General features: G+C 41.6%; 1 protein-coding gene across 1 annotated transcript in view; it reads left to right on the forward strand.

Annotated features, from left to right (window-relative positions):
• Positions 1-16,766, forward strand: part of CCDC178 (coiled-coil domain containing 178) — a 404,288-nt gene that overhangs the window by 80,817 nt on the left and 306,705 nt on the right. Inside the window, exon 11 of the mRNA XM_075533238.1 lies at positions 4,793-4,976. Within this exon, the coding sequence (XP_075389353.1) occupies positions 4,793-4,976 (184 nt within the window). The remainder of the gene's footprint in view (positions 1-4,792; positions 4,977-16,766) is intronic.

Consider the following 16,766-nt stretch of genomic DNA (forward strand, 5'->3'; position numbering starts at 1 on the left):
GGGTTTGTGTTTAGGCTTTCAATCTATTTTAAATTTGTTTGTGAATATGCTGTGAAGTATGGGTCTCGTTTTATTCTTTTGCAGATAAAAATCCATTTTCTTTCTCAGCACTGTTTATTTAAAAAGCTGTATTTCCCAAACTTAACGGGTTTTAGTCATTTGTCAGGATCAGGTGTCTGTAGGTACTTTGTTGTATTTTGGGGCTATCAATACTAATCCTCTGTTCTTTACGTCTAATATTGGACCAGTACCAAGCTGTTTTGATTAGCATGGCTATATATAAGTTTTAAAGTCTTGGAATGAGAGACCACGTACTTTATTTTTGTTTTTTATAGTGTTTTATTTATCCTGGATTTCCCTCCTTTCCATATTAAGTTGACAATTACTTTTTCCATTTATTTGAAAAATTGTTCTGTGTTTTGGATCAGAGTTGCATTGAATTTCTAAGTCTTTTTTTGGGTAATGTTGATATTTTCACTATATTCAGTCTAGCTATCCAGGAGCATGGGAAATGGTTCCAAAATTGTCTTTTGGTTTCTTATATGAGTATTTTGTAGTTTTCTTTTGTTTCTTTGGTAAGATTTATTCCTAAATATTTTGTCTTTGGGGTAGTTATTATAAATGGTATGTTTCTTTTAATATCCTTTCCAGTGTCATCTTCTTTAAGACACAAGAACCCAATGGATTTCTTCTATATGTTGATCTTATAAACTGCTACACTGTCTGCTTTTTCAATTCCAGCAATTTTTAAAATGCAATCTTTGGGGTTTTCTATATAAGGATTATTTAATATGCAAAGAAAGAGTTGTATTTCTTCTATGCTAATGTGGATGACTTTAATATCTTTTTGATGCCTTGTAGCTCTGGCTGAGACTTCCAGGACTATATTAGATATGAGTTGTGATAATGAGTAACTCTATTCTGTAGGCGGAGTGTGTTCAATTTCTCTCCATTAAGTGAGATGCTAGCCATTGGTTTCACAGTTTGATCTTTATTATGTTGAGTATTCATATTCCTATTTTACTGGGTGTTTTTATCAGGAATCTATGTTGAATTTATCACATGACATATTTGCATCAATTGATATAGCCATATGGTTCTTATCTTTTATTTTGTTTATATGGTAGATTGCATTTATTGTTTTTCTAAAATTAAATCATCTTTGTTTACCTGTATGCATTCCACTTGATCATGATTGTTATTACTGTTTTTGATGTTTTGTTGAATTCTGATGCCTAGAATTTTGTAAGAACCTTGGTAGACTCCCTCCCCCAACAACAACAACAAAAATGATAATCATTTGTTTTTTTGATGTGAGGGGCATCTGGAATTTGTTTCACCAGGTCAGATGGTCAATTAAGCTTTCTATTTAGAAGTTCTGAAAAAGACTGCATAGGGATGTGTGACAAAATAAGGCCTGATTGGTGACAGACGGGGGACTGGTTTTGCCATCATGACAATTTACCTACTCATGCAGCCATCTCAATGTACCAATTTTTGGCAAAAAAAAAAGCAGCATTCATTTCTTGCCCCACACACCTTACTCATCTGACTTCCCTCCGTGGGACTTCTTTTTGTTTCCGTGAATGAAGAAATAAATGAAAGGACAGAAATTTGATGATGTAGAAGAGATGAAGAAAAAAAATGAGGGAACTGCTATCAGTCATCCAAACAATGAGTTTGAAAAATATTTTCAAGAATGGAATCACAGATTTGACAAATGAATTAAATATAATAGAGGATAATTTGAAGTTGATTTTCAAAAGTTAAATATGTAACTTAGAAATCCATATTTTTATGTATTCATCAGGGATATTGGTCTGTAGGTCTTGGGGTTATACTACTTGCTTAATGAGTTTTGCAATATATTGTCTGTTTGTGTATTCTTCAATCATTCACATAAGATTGGTGGTAACTTTTCTCTAAATGTTTGTTAGAATTTCCTAATAAAACCACCTTGTCTCAGAAATTTTTATCTTGGGAATTTTATTATGACCAGAACAGTTATTTTCTTGTTTAATGGCCTTGTTAAGATTTTCTGGATCCATTTGTGTTAATTTAAGTAGGTAATTCATTTCTCTAAATGTATCCATTTCTTCCAGATTTTTAAGAATGTTTTGGAGTCTAACTTTTCATAGCTTCTTTTGCTGACCCTGTACTATACCAAGCATGAAGTCCTTTCCCAAGGATCGGTCTTTCCTTTTAATATGTACAGAATGTGCAATTTCTCTCCACCCTTAGTTCTAAGGAGTTCAAAAAATGTGTTTAAAAAATGTCAACTGAAAATAGAAGCTTCACCCTAGACCAATTAAATGAGAATTTCTAGCGGTAAATTTTTGCTTGTTGATTTGCAGATGATTGAAATATGAATCTTGGATGGAGAAACATTCCCTAGAGACATGGTTATTACCTGGAATGATTTCCCCCATCCCTACCCCCGGCAAGGAACCTTTGGTAATATATGGAGACATTTTGATTGTTGCACCCGACTTACAACTGAGACCCTGTGAATAGAGACCAAGGATGCTTTCAATCAAAATCTTACAATGCATATGATAGCTTTTAAGGCAAATAATTATTTGATCCAAGATGCCCATTGTACTGAGGTTGAAAATACTTTTGTCTTTTACTAATTTTTTTCATGATAAGCAAAGTTACAGGATTTTATTTTAATGTAGCTGAGTTCTCTTTTGTCTTCAAATGCCACTATGGTGTGTCGGGGAATTTTTATTGACCCTGCCTTTTACAAAATTATTATAAATCATTTTATTGGGGGGCGCTTATAGATCTTGTAACAATCCATACATTAATTGTATCAAGCACTTTTGTACATATGTTGCCTTCACCATTTTCAAAATTCTTTCTGTTTGAGCCCTTGGTATCAGCTCCTCTTTTTTTCCCTCCCTCCTCCAATCTCCCACCTTAATGAGCCCCTAATCAATTATAAATTATTATTTTCATATCTCATGCCACCTGCTGGTTGCGCCCCCTGGGGAGGAGGGGGGATTGTGGGTCATTATAGTTGGTTCCCCAATTCTCCCCCTTTTCACCCACCTTTCCCATACTCTCATGGTATTGCTATTCCCCTTGCTCTTTCGGAGGTGTTTAGCTGTCCTGGATTCCATGTGTCAAGAGCCCTTATCTGTACCAGTGTACGTGCTCTTCTCTAGTTGGATATGTAAGGTAGAACTGGGATCATGATGGGTGGCGTAGGGGGATTAAAGAACTAGAGGATTGTGTGTTCTGTAAGTGCTGTGCTGTGCTGAACCTGACTGTCTCCTCCTTTCCTTACGACACTTCTTTGAGGGGATGTCCAACTATTTACAGATGGGCTTTGGGTCTCCACTCTGACCCCCATCACCGCTTGCATTGATATATTTCTTTGTTTGGGGTCTTCTTATGTCTAATGACTTATCCCGTGGACACTAAGTGATCACACAAGCTGGTTTGCTTCTTCCATGTGGGCTTTGTTGCTTCTCTGCTAGATAGCCATTTGTTTAACCTCAAGCCTTTAAGACCCCAGACCCTATATCTTTTAATAGTCAGGCACCATCAGCTTACTTCACCACATTTGCTGATGCACCTGTTTTGACTTCAGCGTGTCAGAGCCAGCTTGTTCGAACAAAGTGTTCTTGCATTGAGGGAGGACTTGGGTAGAGGACCCAATTCCCATCTACTACCTTAATGCCTAACATTTAAATATATAGACCTACATCCCTATTGTAATATATCAATGTATTTACATATGTGTATGTCTAAATTTGTGCCTCTATAAATGTCTTTTGCCTCCTTGTTCTTCCTCTATTTCTTTTTACTTTCCTCTTGTTCTACTCCCATGTTCAACCTTCATTCAACTCTTCGTACTTTCTCTTGGCTACATTGCACTTGATCAAACTCTTTCAGGCATTCTATGCCCTCCTTGCCTCGATTTTAGATCTCTTATTGCTCCCTTATCCCTGGGTTGTTGGTTCCCTGCTCCCTTTCTGACACCTCCTCCTGTCCCATGGCCTCCCAGAGCTGTCGGCCCTGTTGTTTTCTCCTGGGGGTTGGTTATCCTATCTGTCCTATGTAGATGGACATGAGAAAAAGAAAACAGAGGAAACAAGAGAAAAAAAGGAAACAAACAAAAACACAACAGCGCACCAAAAATTCCAAACCCTGTAGTAGTTCCAGGTCTGTGCATGTTTTCCAATCTAGTCTGGTGAAGTGCCACGCTCTGCCCACTGATTGCGAGGTGTATTTTCGGGATTCCCCAGGTACTCTATTGCTTTGCTCCCCTTGTTGTTCTGCTGTGCTCTCTTCATGTTTCGCTCCAGTGTGGGGGGTTGGGACTGGGCACAATTCCCACTCTGTGCTCCCAGTGTTGTCCCCTGTAGCCCTGTGGGTCAGTGAGGGGGTGTCATGTCTCATGCTTTGGTTTTATTATAACTCCTTCATTTCATGAGTTTTTTAGTAAGAGCTCCCTCGTGGGTGCTAAAGAGGGTGGTGAACGGGAGTATAGGAGGGAATTTGAATGTTCTAACTAATTAGTATCAGGGCTCCTCAGATCTTCCTCACTGCTCTTCTTAACTTGCTGAGCATGAGTCCAGCCTGACAATTAGGGGTAGCAGATATGAAAAGCTGGGGGGAATCGGGGCTCGGCATAGATCATTGTCTCCATTAAAGTTTTAGTGAACATCTGGCTATTTTGTGTTATGGTCAACAAAGGTACAATGTTGCTCTTTTTAGCATTATTACATATATTTGTCTATTTTAGAAGAATCATATTGCTCTTCTTGCTCTATTTTTACAGTATACAGAAAAAAGCGCAACATGAGTTGGAAATCCAAATGTTGCTCAAACTGAAGGCAGAAAATAATGAACTGATCAATGAGCTATACAAGGAAGCTTACAACGTCGGTACTCTCTTCCACCTCACAAAATTTAAAACTGATGAGTTAGAAGGGAAAATAGCAGAAGTGAGAAGAAGATTCAAGGTTATGTTTCTTGGTGTTCTTCTTAGATGTGAAAAAAGATTAACCTGCATTTTACTGATGCAGTCTTGAGATAGCTTAAGGAATTATAGTGTTTAAAATGAAATTTTCCTTTTTGATAAATCAAAAGAAAAATCCCCTCTCTCCACAGCCCAGCTTGAACAGAAAGTAATGAGGGGGCTGGGAGGGATAGGGATGGAGTTAAGGGGTGGTCCATGGAGCTGATCAGCTAGTCTCTTCTTTTTACAAACACTGACCAGAAACCACCTGGGATACTGGTAGAGTGGTGCAGTGTTCAGACTCATCTTGCATGTTTAACACATCTGATGGGTTTCGCTGGGGCTGCTCTCTGCAAGGTCAGCTATGCAAATCCATCAGCTCCTCCACAGGACAGTTATGCAACTGTCTGCTCCTGTTGAGACTTACAGTCTCAGAAACCCTAGATCGTATTTCATTATGAGCTGGAATTGACTTTGTAGCAGTGGGCTATGAGTTCTAGTGACACAATGGTTAAGCACTCAACTGCTGCCTGACATGCTGTGGGTCCGACATAGTAGGCGCTCAATGGGCGAAAGATGTGGCAGTTCATTTCAGTAAAGAGTTATCATCTTAAGACTTTCAGTTCGCCTCTGTCTGATCGAGTCAACTTGACAGCATGCAATATGTTTCATGATCATTGAACATGTTTTCAGGAGAGACCAGTTTGCAACGGGCCATCTTTGCTCCTCAATACTTTAAACAGATTTGCTCCTCAATACTTTAAACACATTTGCCCAATGCAATATTTGCTTGATTTCTTGACTGCTGTTTCTGGAAACATTAATTACAGATTCAGAAAGAAGTAAACCTTTGACAACTTCGAACTTTTCTCCCTTAATCATGATGTTGTCTGTTGGTTCTGTTGTGAGTATTTTGGCTTCTTTTACATTGAGTTCCTGCCCCACTTGTTTGCCAGTTTGTCATACTGTAGTGGCCGACATGCCGCTGTGAGGCTGGAAGCTACGTTCCCGGTGCTTCTAATACCAGTGAGGTCACTTAGAGGACTAGGTTTTAGCAGAGCTTCCAGGAAAGAATTCGCTGCTGTGAAGGAATAGGCTGTTCACTTCTGAGGAATTCACCACTGAAAACCTTGTGAATAATAGCAGAATATTGTCAGATACACTGAACACTTTATGAATTGAAGCCTTCAGCATACATCATGCTATATAAACTGAAAGAAGTTAAGGAAAAATTCAAACTTTGAGTTACAAGATTGAAAGATTCTATGGGTAAAATATTGAATCAAGCATCAAAAGTAGATGTAAGGAATACAGAGTCACTGTACCACAAAGAACTTGCCAACACTCAAGCATTCTAAGAGATAGCATTTGAACAAGAACCAATAGTACTGAAGGAAGAAGTTCAAGCTGCACTGAAAGCATTAGTCAAAAACAAGGCTCCAGGAATTGATGTTTTAAGATGCTGATGAAGCACTGGAAACACACATTCAACTATTGCAGGAAATTTGGAAGACAGCTAATTGGCCAAATGACTAGAACAGGTCCATATTTGTACCCATTATGTACAAATTACAGGACAATCTCATTGATATTACATGCAAGTACAATTTTGCTCAAGATCAGTCAACAATGGTTGTAAGAGTACAAGAACAGGGAGCTGCGGAGTTCCAGGCCAGATTCAGAAGAGGATGTGGAACGAGGGATGGCATTGTTGATGCCCGATGGGTCTTGGCTGAAAGCAGAGAAGACCAGAAAGATGTTTATTTGTGTTTTATTGATGATGCCAAGGCTTTCGGCTGCTTGCACCATAACAAGGTCTTGAGGAGAAAGGGAATCCCACAACACTACATAGTGACCATACAAACTTGTATCTGGATTAAGAGCTAGTTGTGCAGGATTTAATTCGGGAAAGGTATATGTCAGGGTTGTGGCCTCTCTCCAAACTTATTCAAACTGCAGGCTGACAAATAATCTGAAAAGTTTTACTAAATGAAGAGAATGGGATATCAGGATTGGAGGAAGGTTTATTAACCATAAACAGATGATAGAACATTACTTGTTGAAAGTTGGGGGGACTGGAAGCACTTGCTGATGAAGCTACGGACTCGAGCCTTCAGTATAGATTGCAATTCAATGTAATGATGACCACTGTCCTCACCAATGGACCAGTAAGTAACATCACAATTAATCCAGAAAATGCTGCAGTTGTCAAATATTTTGTCTCACCTGGATTGATCATAAATGTTCATGGAAGCAGCAGTCTAGAAATCAAAGGATGCAGCAGATTTGAGTGAATCTGCTGAACAAGACCTCTTTATCGTTTTGAAAAGGCAAGAGTTTACTTTGAGGACTGAGGTGAGCCTGACCCAAACCATGGTATTTTCAGTCGCTTCATAAGAATGTGAAAGTTGGACATCAGACAAGGAAGACTGAGGAAGTATCAGTGCATTTGAATTGCGCTGCCGGTGAACAATAATGGACATATCCTGGTCTACCAAAAGGACACACAGATCTGTATTGAAGAGGTACAGACAGAATGCTCCTTAGAAGCAAGGATGTCAAGACTTTATCTCATGTACTTTGGCCATGTTGTCAGGGGAAACCAGTCCCTGGAAAAGGGCACCATGCTTAGTGAAGTAGTGGGGCATCAAAAGGAGGAAGACTTCCAGCCATCTGCATTCACACAGTGGCTGTGTTTAAATCCTTCCCAATTTAAATCCCGCACAACCGTCTCTTGATCCATATACAAGTTTGTATGGTCACAATCTAGGGTGATGGGATTCCCTTTCTCCTCAGGACCTTGTTATGGTGCAAGCAGCTGGAGGCCTTGGCATCGTCAATAAAACACAAATAAACATCTTTCTGGTCTTCTCTGCTTTCAGCCAAGACCCATCGGGCATCAACAATGCCATCCCTCGTTCCACATCCTCTTCTGAATCTGGCCTGGAACTCCGCAGCTCCCTGTTCTTGTACTCTTACAACCATTGTTGGGTGATCTTGAGCAAAATTGGACTTGCATGTAATATCAATGGGATTGTCCTGTAATTTGTACATAATGGGTACAAATATGGATCTCTTAAAAGTCATTTGCCTAATTAACTGCGACTATGAGGTAACAAGTAATGACAATTTTGAATATGGTAGGAGTGCACACTCTTTGGTTCTGTTTTACATCGGGTCTCTATGAGTTGGAACCTACTGAAAGGCACCTAACAACAACAACAACAACTACATTTTATGGTGTGTATGCATATGTTAGGATAAATATATATATATATTTCTGAGACCACCTTTTTATGGGAGTAGAAAAGCTCACCATTTTCCAGTGGCATTGGCTGTTGGTTTGGACTAAGGAGTTTGATTAGCATCCCAAAGTGTAGCCCACTATGCCACTGGGGCTTGACTGTGTGCTTTGTCTCGATAGCTAGACAGACAGATGGATACATATCTTGGTTGAAAACAAAGAATACCAGAATGATGTTTGGTGTTCTAGATCTATTTCTATGAATAAAGATAGATATAGAAATAGAGAGAGATGCATATATCTATGTATGTATGTATGTATCTGAATGCATGGTATAGCTCTTCTATTTATAGTCTTATCAAGTGACTTTGTGGCAACAAGCAAAAAAAGTGTAGAGGACTCTGAAATAAAGACTGGGCGGTTTGGCATTCTGTGGGTATAAAGTGAGCGGTCCCAGTAGCAGGAACACACGACAGAATAACTACCAAGACAATGGACCTGAGTTCAGAGCCATCCAAAAGTTCCTGCCAGGAGAGGCAGTAGTGGTGCTGCGAGCATTCGCAGAGTCGCGGGTCTCCTGGTTCATGGAATGAGTGAAGCTGAGGGCCTGGGCAGAAGGATGACTTGGAGAAGGCAATGATCAGTGCTGAGGCAGCTTTGCACCACTTGCTTAAGCAGGACAGAAGTCAAGGGGCCAAGTGACTAAGAGGCCTAGGAACAGAGAGGCAGAGAGACAGGCTGAGAAGCGGTATTGTGGACCAAAGCTGTATCTTTAATATTTTCTGATCCTGGCTTGTCTTAACCTGGTTTCTATGGTAATAAACCCCCATAACTGTGACTTCGTCTGTAAGTTTTATGTGACCACTGTAACATATGAAGGACCGTAATCCTTTAGCATGCTCTGGGAGGGACAGGTGCTGTCAAACTAGGTCAAGAAGCTTGGAGGGGACAGGCATGTCTCAGCTTTGCCTCTTGGACAGGCGTGAAGCTGGATGCTCTTTCCTTCTTTTGTGTGTAGCCTAAGAAGGCCTGGGTGATCCCCATTGCATTCCTTCAGATATGTGACCACTCCCTGCTCCCAAAGAAAACAAATCAAAACAACAACAACAAACCTCAACTCACTGCCATTGAGTCAGTGCTGACTCTTGGTGACTCTACAGATAGAAAATATTTTTGTATTTATTTTTAGAAAGGACAAAATTGGACTGTGTGTTAGTCCAGGTAGACTAGAGAAACAAATTCATGCACACTCATATGTGTATAAGAAAGAGATTTATATACGAGCAATTGAATATTGAGAAAATATCCCAGCCCAGTCCAGATAAATTCTGTAAGTCCGATATTAGCCCATATGTCCAATACCGTTCTTTAAGTTCGTCTTCAGGTTCATGTAATACATGCAATGATGCTCAATGCAGGAAGATCACAGGCCAGTGATCCAGCGACATTGTAAGCATCTCAGTGCTGGCAGGGTTCTCCACGTGGCTGCTCCAGCTCAGGGCTCTTGGGTAGTTCCATGTGTCTTATCAGCTGCAATGTCTCCCAGGGAGTGTGTGTCCTGCCCCCATCCAGCTATTTATCTCCTTCGTCGCCAAATGAGGTCATCAAGCTGGCACATGATTGACCGCTTAAGCTCCATCCCTTCTCTCTTAATCCTCAAATTGACAATAGATTATGTAAACTACCACAGGCAGCCACCTAAACTTTTTGGTAAAGTCCCTTTAATCCAAAAAGTACCTTTAAAAAGCACTCCTGGAGAATGCCCTGCCCACTAAATCAGCGCAGCCCGCAGTGTGTGCACCCATCTTAAAGTCTGCTTTTTTTTTAAAGTTGGCATTTTAATCTCGACTACTTTTAAGTGCCTTTGCCCTGATCTCAGACCTCAACTCTTGTGATTTCTTCAAATTTTTCTTAGTTCTTCTGTTACTGGAAACCAAACTGATGCAATTTTTTAAATTTCTGAATTTAGATCTGTTAATAATTAGTGTTTCCTCGCCTTTCCTTTGAATGTGTGTTTCTAGACACGTGCTGGGTCCACCCTGCACTCTGTGAGGTCTACTAGTGCAGAGTGTCTGTGGGCCAGTTGAACAGCTCTTTGCTGCCACCTGGTGGTCACTGGCTGGTAACACTAAGCAGCAGGTCAAAGGTGACTATATTCTGGTGGGCTTTTTCAGAGAAAGAAGAGCCTGTTACTCCATCTCTCTAGAATGTCTCACCTCTTTAAAATGCTCTGCTGATATCGCTACTCTCTTTCTGAAAAAACAGATGTAAGTACTTGGGACAGAAGCCATATGGAGCTCAAAGCCTACAATGTGTGCTGCCTGGCTCTTTGTGAGAAATATGCGCCCCTCTGCTCTAAAGACTAGGATCCCTGGTGGCATTGTGGTTATGCCTTGGGCTGCTAACTACAAGGTCAGTACTTTGAAGCCACCAGCCACTCTTGAGTAAGAAAGATGAGACTTTCAACTCCCTTCCAGTCTTGGAAACTCACGGGGGGCGGTGCGGCTTCCTGCCCTGTCCTGTAGCGTCGCTTTGGGTCAGAATCAACTCAATGGCCTTAAGACATCTAAAGACGACGTAGCTGTGGTGGTGCAGTGATTAAGCATCAGTCTGTCAACCGTAAAGGCAGCAGTTCACATGCGTCTTTACCAGTTCCTTTGTGTAGTACATGGGGTAGCTTTGGTGGCCACACATGATCTCCTCTGGTTTCCCTATGACTGTTGTTTTTTTTCCCCCTTTTCCCCCCTCAAAGCTCTGTATTTATGTATTTTTACAAAACAACCTTATCATCTTCAAAGTACTCTCCATTACACTTAATACATTTGTCAAATCGGCAATTCTGTTCTTGGAAATGTTTTTCAAACTTATCTGTTTGGATGGCTGCCAGCACCTCCCCTCATTTTTTCCTTCACCTCTTCTATGTTGTCAAATCGCTGTCCTTTCATGTCCCTCTTCACTCGTAGAGACAAAAAGACGTCACACAGAGTGAGGTCGTGAGTTTGGTGCACGGGGCAAGAAAGGCACGTTCTTTTTCTTTTCAACTTGGTCAGTGCTTTATTGAAACAAGGCCGCAACTGATGACCCACGTCAGAGCCTTCACGCACAGCCCCTTCCCACATTTTGAAACGCAGAATCCAGAGGTGGCTTTGTATTTGTAACATTTCCTCTGGAATAATTCCACCGCTCAAGTGTACAGGTTGTTTTGGTTCACGTGCATTCTCCTGCCACGCTGCCACGTTCCACTAAGTGCTTCCACCCTGCTTGTTTGTGGGCGTGTGTGCACACAAGCCCGCCTATCCATTCAGCCATCCGTCCAGTCCATCCATCCCCGACAAAACAGCAGCAAGTTCTGACCAGCCAGGCAGTGGGGGCTGGACTTCCAGCTGACTCAAGATTGAGGCCTACCCCCCAGCACCCTGAGGGTCTCGGAGTGGGACAGGGCATCCTCCCCTAGGATCTTAACATCCCTTTCAACAGAAAGTGGTGCTAAGTGGGTCATTAATATTTGTGTCCCTAACCCCAGCTGGCTAGGGAGAGCCCACACCTCAGCCAAGTCTGACAGACAAAGAAAAACAGAGTCAGAGGAATCAAGCAGGCAGATAACATAAACAGGAGACAGACAGGAAGAGCTGAAGGTTTTGCCGTAGGGGTGTGTGTGGACGGACAGGACAGAGGGACAGAAACAACTTCTGGTTCCTGAGGAGGGCAGGCAGGGGCTTAGCTCTGTCCGGTTCTGGGAGGGACAGGCAGTGGCTTTGCCCCAGCCCCAGTTAGAAAGGCCCTAGAAAGAAGGGGGCTTTTCTGGAATGCTCTTTTGTGTCCCAAACTGGCACACTGAGATGCCTACATGAGCAAGTACATTGTTGTGGTGGCAAAACCCAGCCTCCATCTGCCACAAATCAGGCCATTTTTTGGTCACACACTATTTCTCTATCTTTTCAGAACCTCTTGATAGAAAGCTTGATTAACAGTCTAACTTAGTGGAATGAACTGCAAATGCAGTGTGAGTCATCAGTGCCTTCTGTTTGGGAAGTTGATGGGCATCTCCTTTTTGAAACAAGAAAACCACTTGTACACTTGAGTTTCCCAGAGAACTGTCCTTGTAAGCTGTGTTCAACATCACAACAGTTTCTGTGGTGTTTTTCCTGAGCAGGACACAACATTTCATAGCTGCACACTCTTCTCTTAAATTGGCCATCACAAAAAACTGAGGTTTGAACAAAATTGCTTTTATGAAAAATTCACTGTGACCAGAGAGAACCTTCCCAGCTGATGTCACTGAGTGCACTAACTCAGAGTGAGTTGCTGGATGCTGACTTAGCGGGACAAAGGTGTGCTAGAAAAACTCCGCCCAACAAAGCTTTTTTCCATTGGCGGTAGGGGTTACCCCTCCATGTTCCATTCTTCTTTCCCTATTCCAACACTAGCTGTACCTCTCATGCCATTCTCCTTCTGTTCTGGGTTTGATCATATGCTGCAATGCCCACACAGAACTTGATGGTGATACTCACAAGTGCAGGAGTTTGTTAGTGGCATGGTGGCTTACACACTGTGCTGCTAACTTGGAGCTTAGTAGTTCAAAACCACCAGCTGCCCTATGGGGATAGATGAGGTTTTCTTCTGTAATACAAATTTTACAGTTTCAGAAACCCACAGGGGCAGGCAGTTCTACCCTGGGGTCACTGTGAGTTGGAATTGAATTGATTGCAGTGAGTTTGGGTTTTGGTATTAGGGAAGTTAATAGGTTATAAGTTAGGATCACTAAACAATAAGGATGCAGACACTGGTCCACACAAATACTTCTTCTCGGCCAGCAGTCACATCTCTGTCAGCCACGAGGTCCCTTGGCCTCTGCTTTGGTGGACAAGCAGCCCTCATGGCACTCTGCTTCTCTGCTCCTCGGCCTCCTGTCCCAGCCTGACTCCTTTCTCTGAACCACAGTCTCTGTGCCAGTCGCTGATGCCTCTAGACTTGACCTCCGCCACTTCAGACAGAGATCATGAATGATACTGGGGCTTTTCTCTGCTCCTACAGATACGGCTTATCTTGATAGCCAGAGTGGGGTGGTAACAAAAACTAGCCACTCCTCCCTAGTAGTATTACACATGGCCTATTCGCATGGACCCACCTAATCATTTGGCATCAGTTACAGGAACATGAGTAGAAGAGCCATATTTAGAAACTTCACAACTCCACTCCACTCCACTTTGCAGATATGTTTTGGTTTGCTTATGACTCCAGTAAAACAAAGTACCTTCCATTGGACATGGACTCATGGCTGTCCCATGTATGTCTTGGAAAAATTGTGCTCAAGAGGGTTTTCAACGACTGGACTTTTGGAAGTAGATCATGACAATCATCTGGGATGTACCTCTAGTCATTTGATTTGCAGCTGAGCAATTGGATTTACATTAAACACAGTTGGTAGATATATAACATAATTGAACTATTATGTCTTCAAATAAACGTATGAAAAAGCACTTAATATATATTTGTCTCATTGGTTGAAGTTATGGTCAACAGGTTTGTATATTTTAATTTCCCTGTTGTAATTAATATGTAAGCAACAAAGTGACACTTTAAGATTGTGCTAATACAGTTTTCTAACAATCTTTCTCCCAATAGTCTGAGCATCTATTGTGATTTCTTTTCTACATGTATCACTTAGTGACACTGATTACATGTTTCAAGCTGTACAATCATCCTCACTCTGTTTTTATCTCTCTCTCTCTCTCTGTCTCTCTCTCTTCTGTCTGTCTATCTATCTCCCCTAAGGTGCTATGAATTGGAATACTAGCAGTGACATAAGCAGCTCAAGTCAGTCCCAGAAACCCTATATACGGTCTCTATGAGTCAGCACCGGCTCATGAGAAGGGTTTTTATGTTTATGTTTTAAGTTTCCTATCTGTCTTAAATTAGGTTATATAGAGAAGCAATGTTAGTGGCACTTATATAGAAATAGAAGTTTGTGTCTAGACAATGGCTACACATCCATTTCTGATGGCTCTTGGTTGAAAAAAGAGAATGCCTGAAAGAAGTTTGTTTTTTTTTTATTGACAACGACTTGGCACTTGACTGTGTGGATCACGACAAACCATGGATTCCCTTGAGAAGAATGAGCATTCCAGAATACTACACTGCGCTCCTATGGAACCTGTACATGGATCAAGAGGCAACTGTGCAAATGGAACAAGGGACATTGTATGGCTTAAAATCAGGAAAGGTGTAGGAGAGGGTTGTATCCTCTCAGCATAGTTATGCTGAGCAAATAATCAGAGAAGCTCTTTTGTATCAAGAAGAATGTGGCATCGGGATTGAGGAAGGCTTATTAACAGCCAGAGCTATGCAGATGACACAACCTTGCTAGCTGAAGGTGAGGAGGACTTGAAGCACTTGCAGAGGAAGATCCGGATTGCAGCCTTCAGTACAGATTACAATTCATTGTAAAGAAGACTGAAATCCTCACAAGTGTACCAAGAGGTAACATGATCAATGGAGAAAAGTTTGAAATTGCTAAGGATTTGTGTTACTTGGATCTATAATGAATGCGGCTGGAAGCAACAGTCAGGAGATCAAACCACACATTAGGTAAATCTGCTGCGTAAGACTGCTTTAGAGTATTGAAGGACAAAGGTTTTATTTTTAGGACTTTGGTGCACCTGACCCCAGCCATGGTGTTTCAGTGGCCTCATATGCCTGTAAGAGTTGAGCATTGCATAAGTAAAACTGAAGAACAATTGATGCATTTGAATTGTGGTGCTGGAGAAAAATATCGAAAGTACTATGGACTGGCAAAAGGATAAACAATCCTGTCTTGGAAGAAGCATGGCCAGGGTGCTCCTTAAAGGCAAAGGCGACTAGACTTCGTCTTACATACATGTTATCAGGAAAGACCAGTCCCTGGAAAAGAACTGGTAAACTAGAGGGGCAGCGAAATAGAGGCAGAACCTTAAGGAGATGTATTGACACCATGGCTTCGACAATGGGCTCAAGGATAGCAAAACTTGGGGGGATGAAACCGGACAGAGAAATGTGTCTTTCTGTTTTGCATAATGTCATTATGAGCTGGAAGCAACCTGATGGCACCTAAGAAACAAGGCGAGGCACCTTCCAGCTCCGTGAGTCATATGTTAAGATGGAGGATTTTCCTGACTTGACTAGATGTGGGGGCGGTAGAACTCAAGATTAGCAGGGATACCACATGTTGGTAACTGTACATGCAGATAATTCCATAGCCAGCAAGTCAGACATCTTCCTGGAAGGGCAAATGAACCCAAGGCTGGCAGGTCAGATGGCACACCCCTGATGGTTCTCAGGATGGGCAGGCAAAATGTTAGGTCATTGACTCAACTACAAATAATCAGAGGTTGCTTAGGCTAATGCAGGATTCAGACCCAGGGGAAAAAAACAAGCAAGATTCTTACAGCATTCGCTTCTACTGGAAATAGGCCACACCAGAGTCAATTAGTTACACCAGGGCTGTGACTTGCCTGTAAGGGATTTGCATTCCACTCTAATCTTAAACCAGTATGGAGGTTTACAACTGATTGGTTGGGATTACATTGTGTTAGGTCAGGTCCTGGGTAATTACTGGGTGTTAGTTAACCCATCTGCTGAGAATCCCGGCCAAGCCTAGTTGACACAAAAAGTATCACATGAATCTTCCAAGACAAAACCAATCCAAACTCCCTGCCATCGAGTAAATGCTGACTCATAGTGATTCCCATTGGTTTCTGAGAATATAAATACTTATGGGAGAAGAAAGCAGAGTCTTTCTCCTGAGGAACTGATGGTGAGTTTTGTTTGTTTGTTTTCAGGGTCGACGCTGACTTTATTTAAATTTTAATCACACCATACGCAAACTTTTAAAAAGATCCTTTTATTGGGGGCTCATAGAACTCTTACCACAATTCTTCCAGCCATCCATCCATTGTAGCAAGCACATTTGTACATTTGTTGCTATCATCATTTTCAAAACATTTTCTTTCTACTTGAGCCCCTGGTATCAGCTTTTCATTTCCCCCCATCCCTCCCCCACCTCCATCTCTCATGACCCCTTGATAATTTATAAATTATTATTATTTTTCATGTGGTTCGCTGAGCGATGTCTCCCTTCACCCACTTTTCTGTTGTCTATTCACCTGGGAAGGGGTTATATATAGATCATTGTGATCAGTTCCTCCTTACTCCCCCACCTTATCCTTACCCTTCTCTTATCACTACTCTCATTAATGGTCATGAGGGGTTTATCTGACCTGGATTCCCTGTGTTTCAGGCTCTTATCTCCACCCCTGTACATGCTCTGGTCTAGCCAGAGGTGTGAGGTAGAATTGCGGTCATGATGATAGTGGCAGGGAGGAAGTATTGAAGAACTAGAGGAAAGTTGTATGTTTCATTGGTTCTCTACTGCACCCTGACTGGCTCCTCTCCTTTCTGCAACACTTCTGTAAGGGGTTGTCCAATTGTCTACAGATGGGCATTGGGTCCTCACTCTGTACTCCCCCTCAATCACAATGATATGATTTTTTGTTCTGCGTCTTTGATGCCTGC

This window comes from Tenrec ecaudatus, chromosome 15 (assembly GCF_050624435.1).
Source record: "Tenrec ecaudatus isolate mTenEca1 chromosome 15, mTenEca1.hap1, whole genome shotgun sequence".
Lineage (NCBI taxonomy): Eukaryota > Metazoa > Chordata > Mammalia > Afrosoricida > Tenrecidae > Tenrec > Tenrec ecaudatus.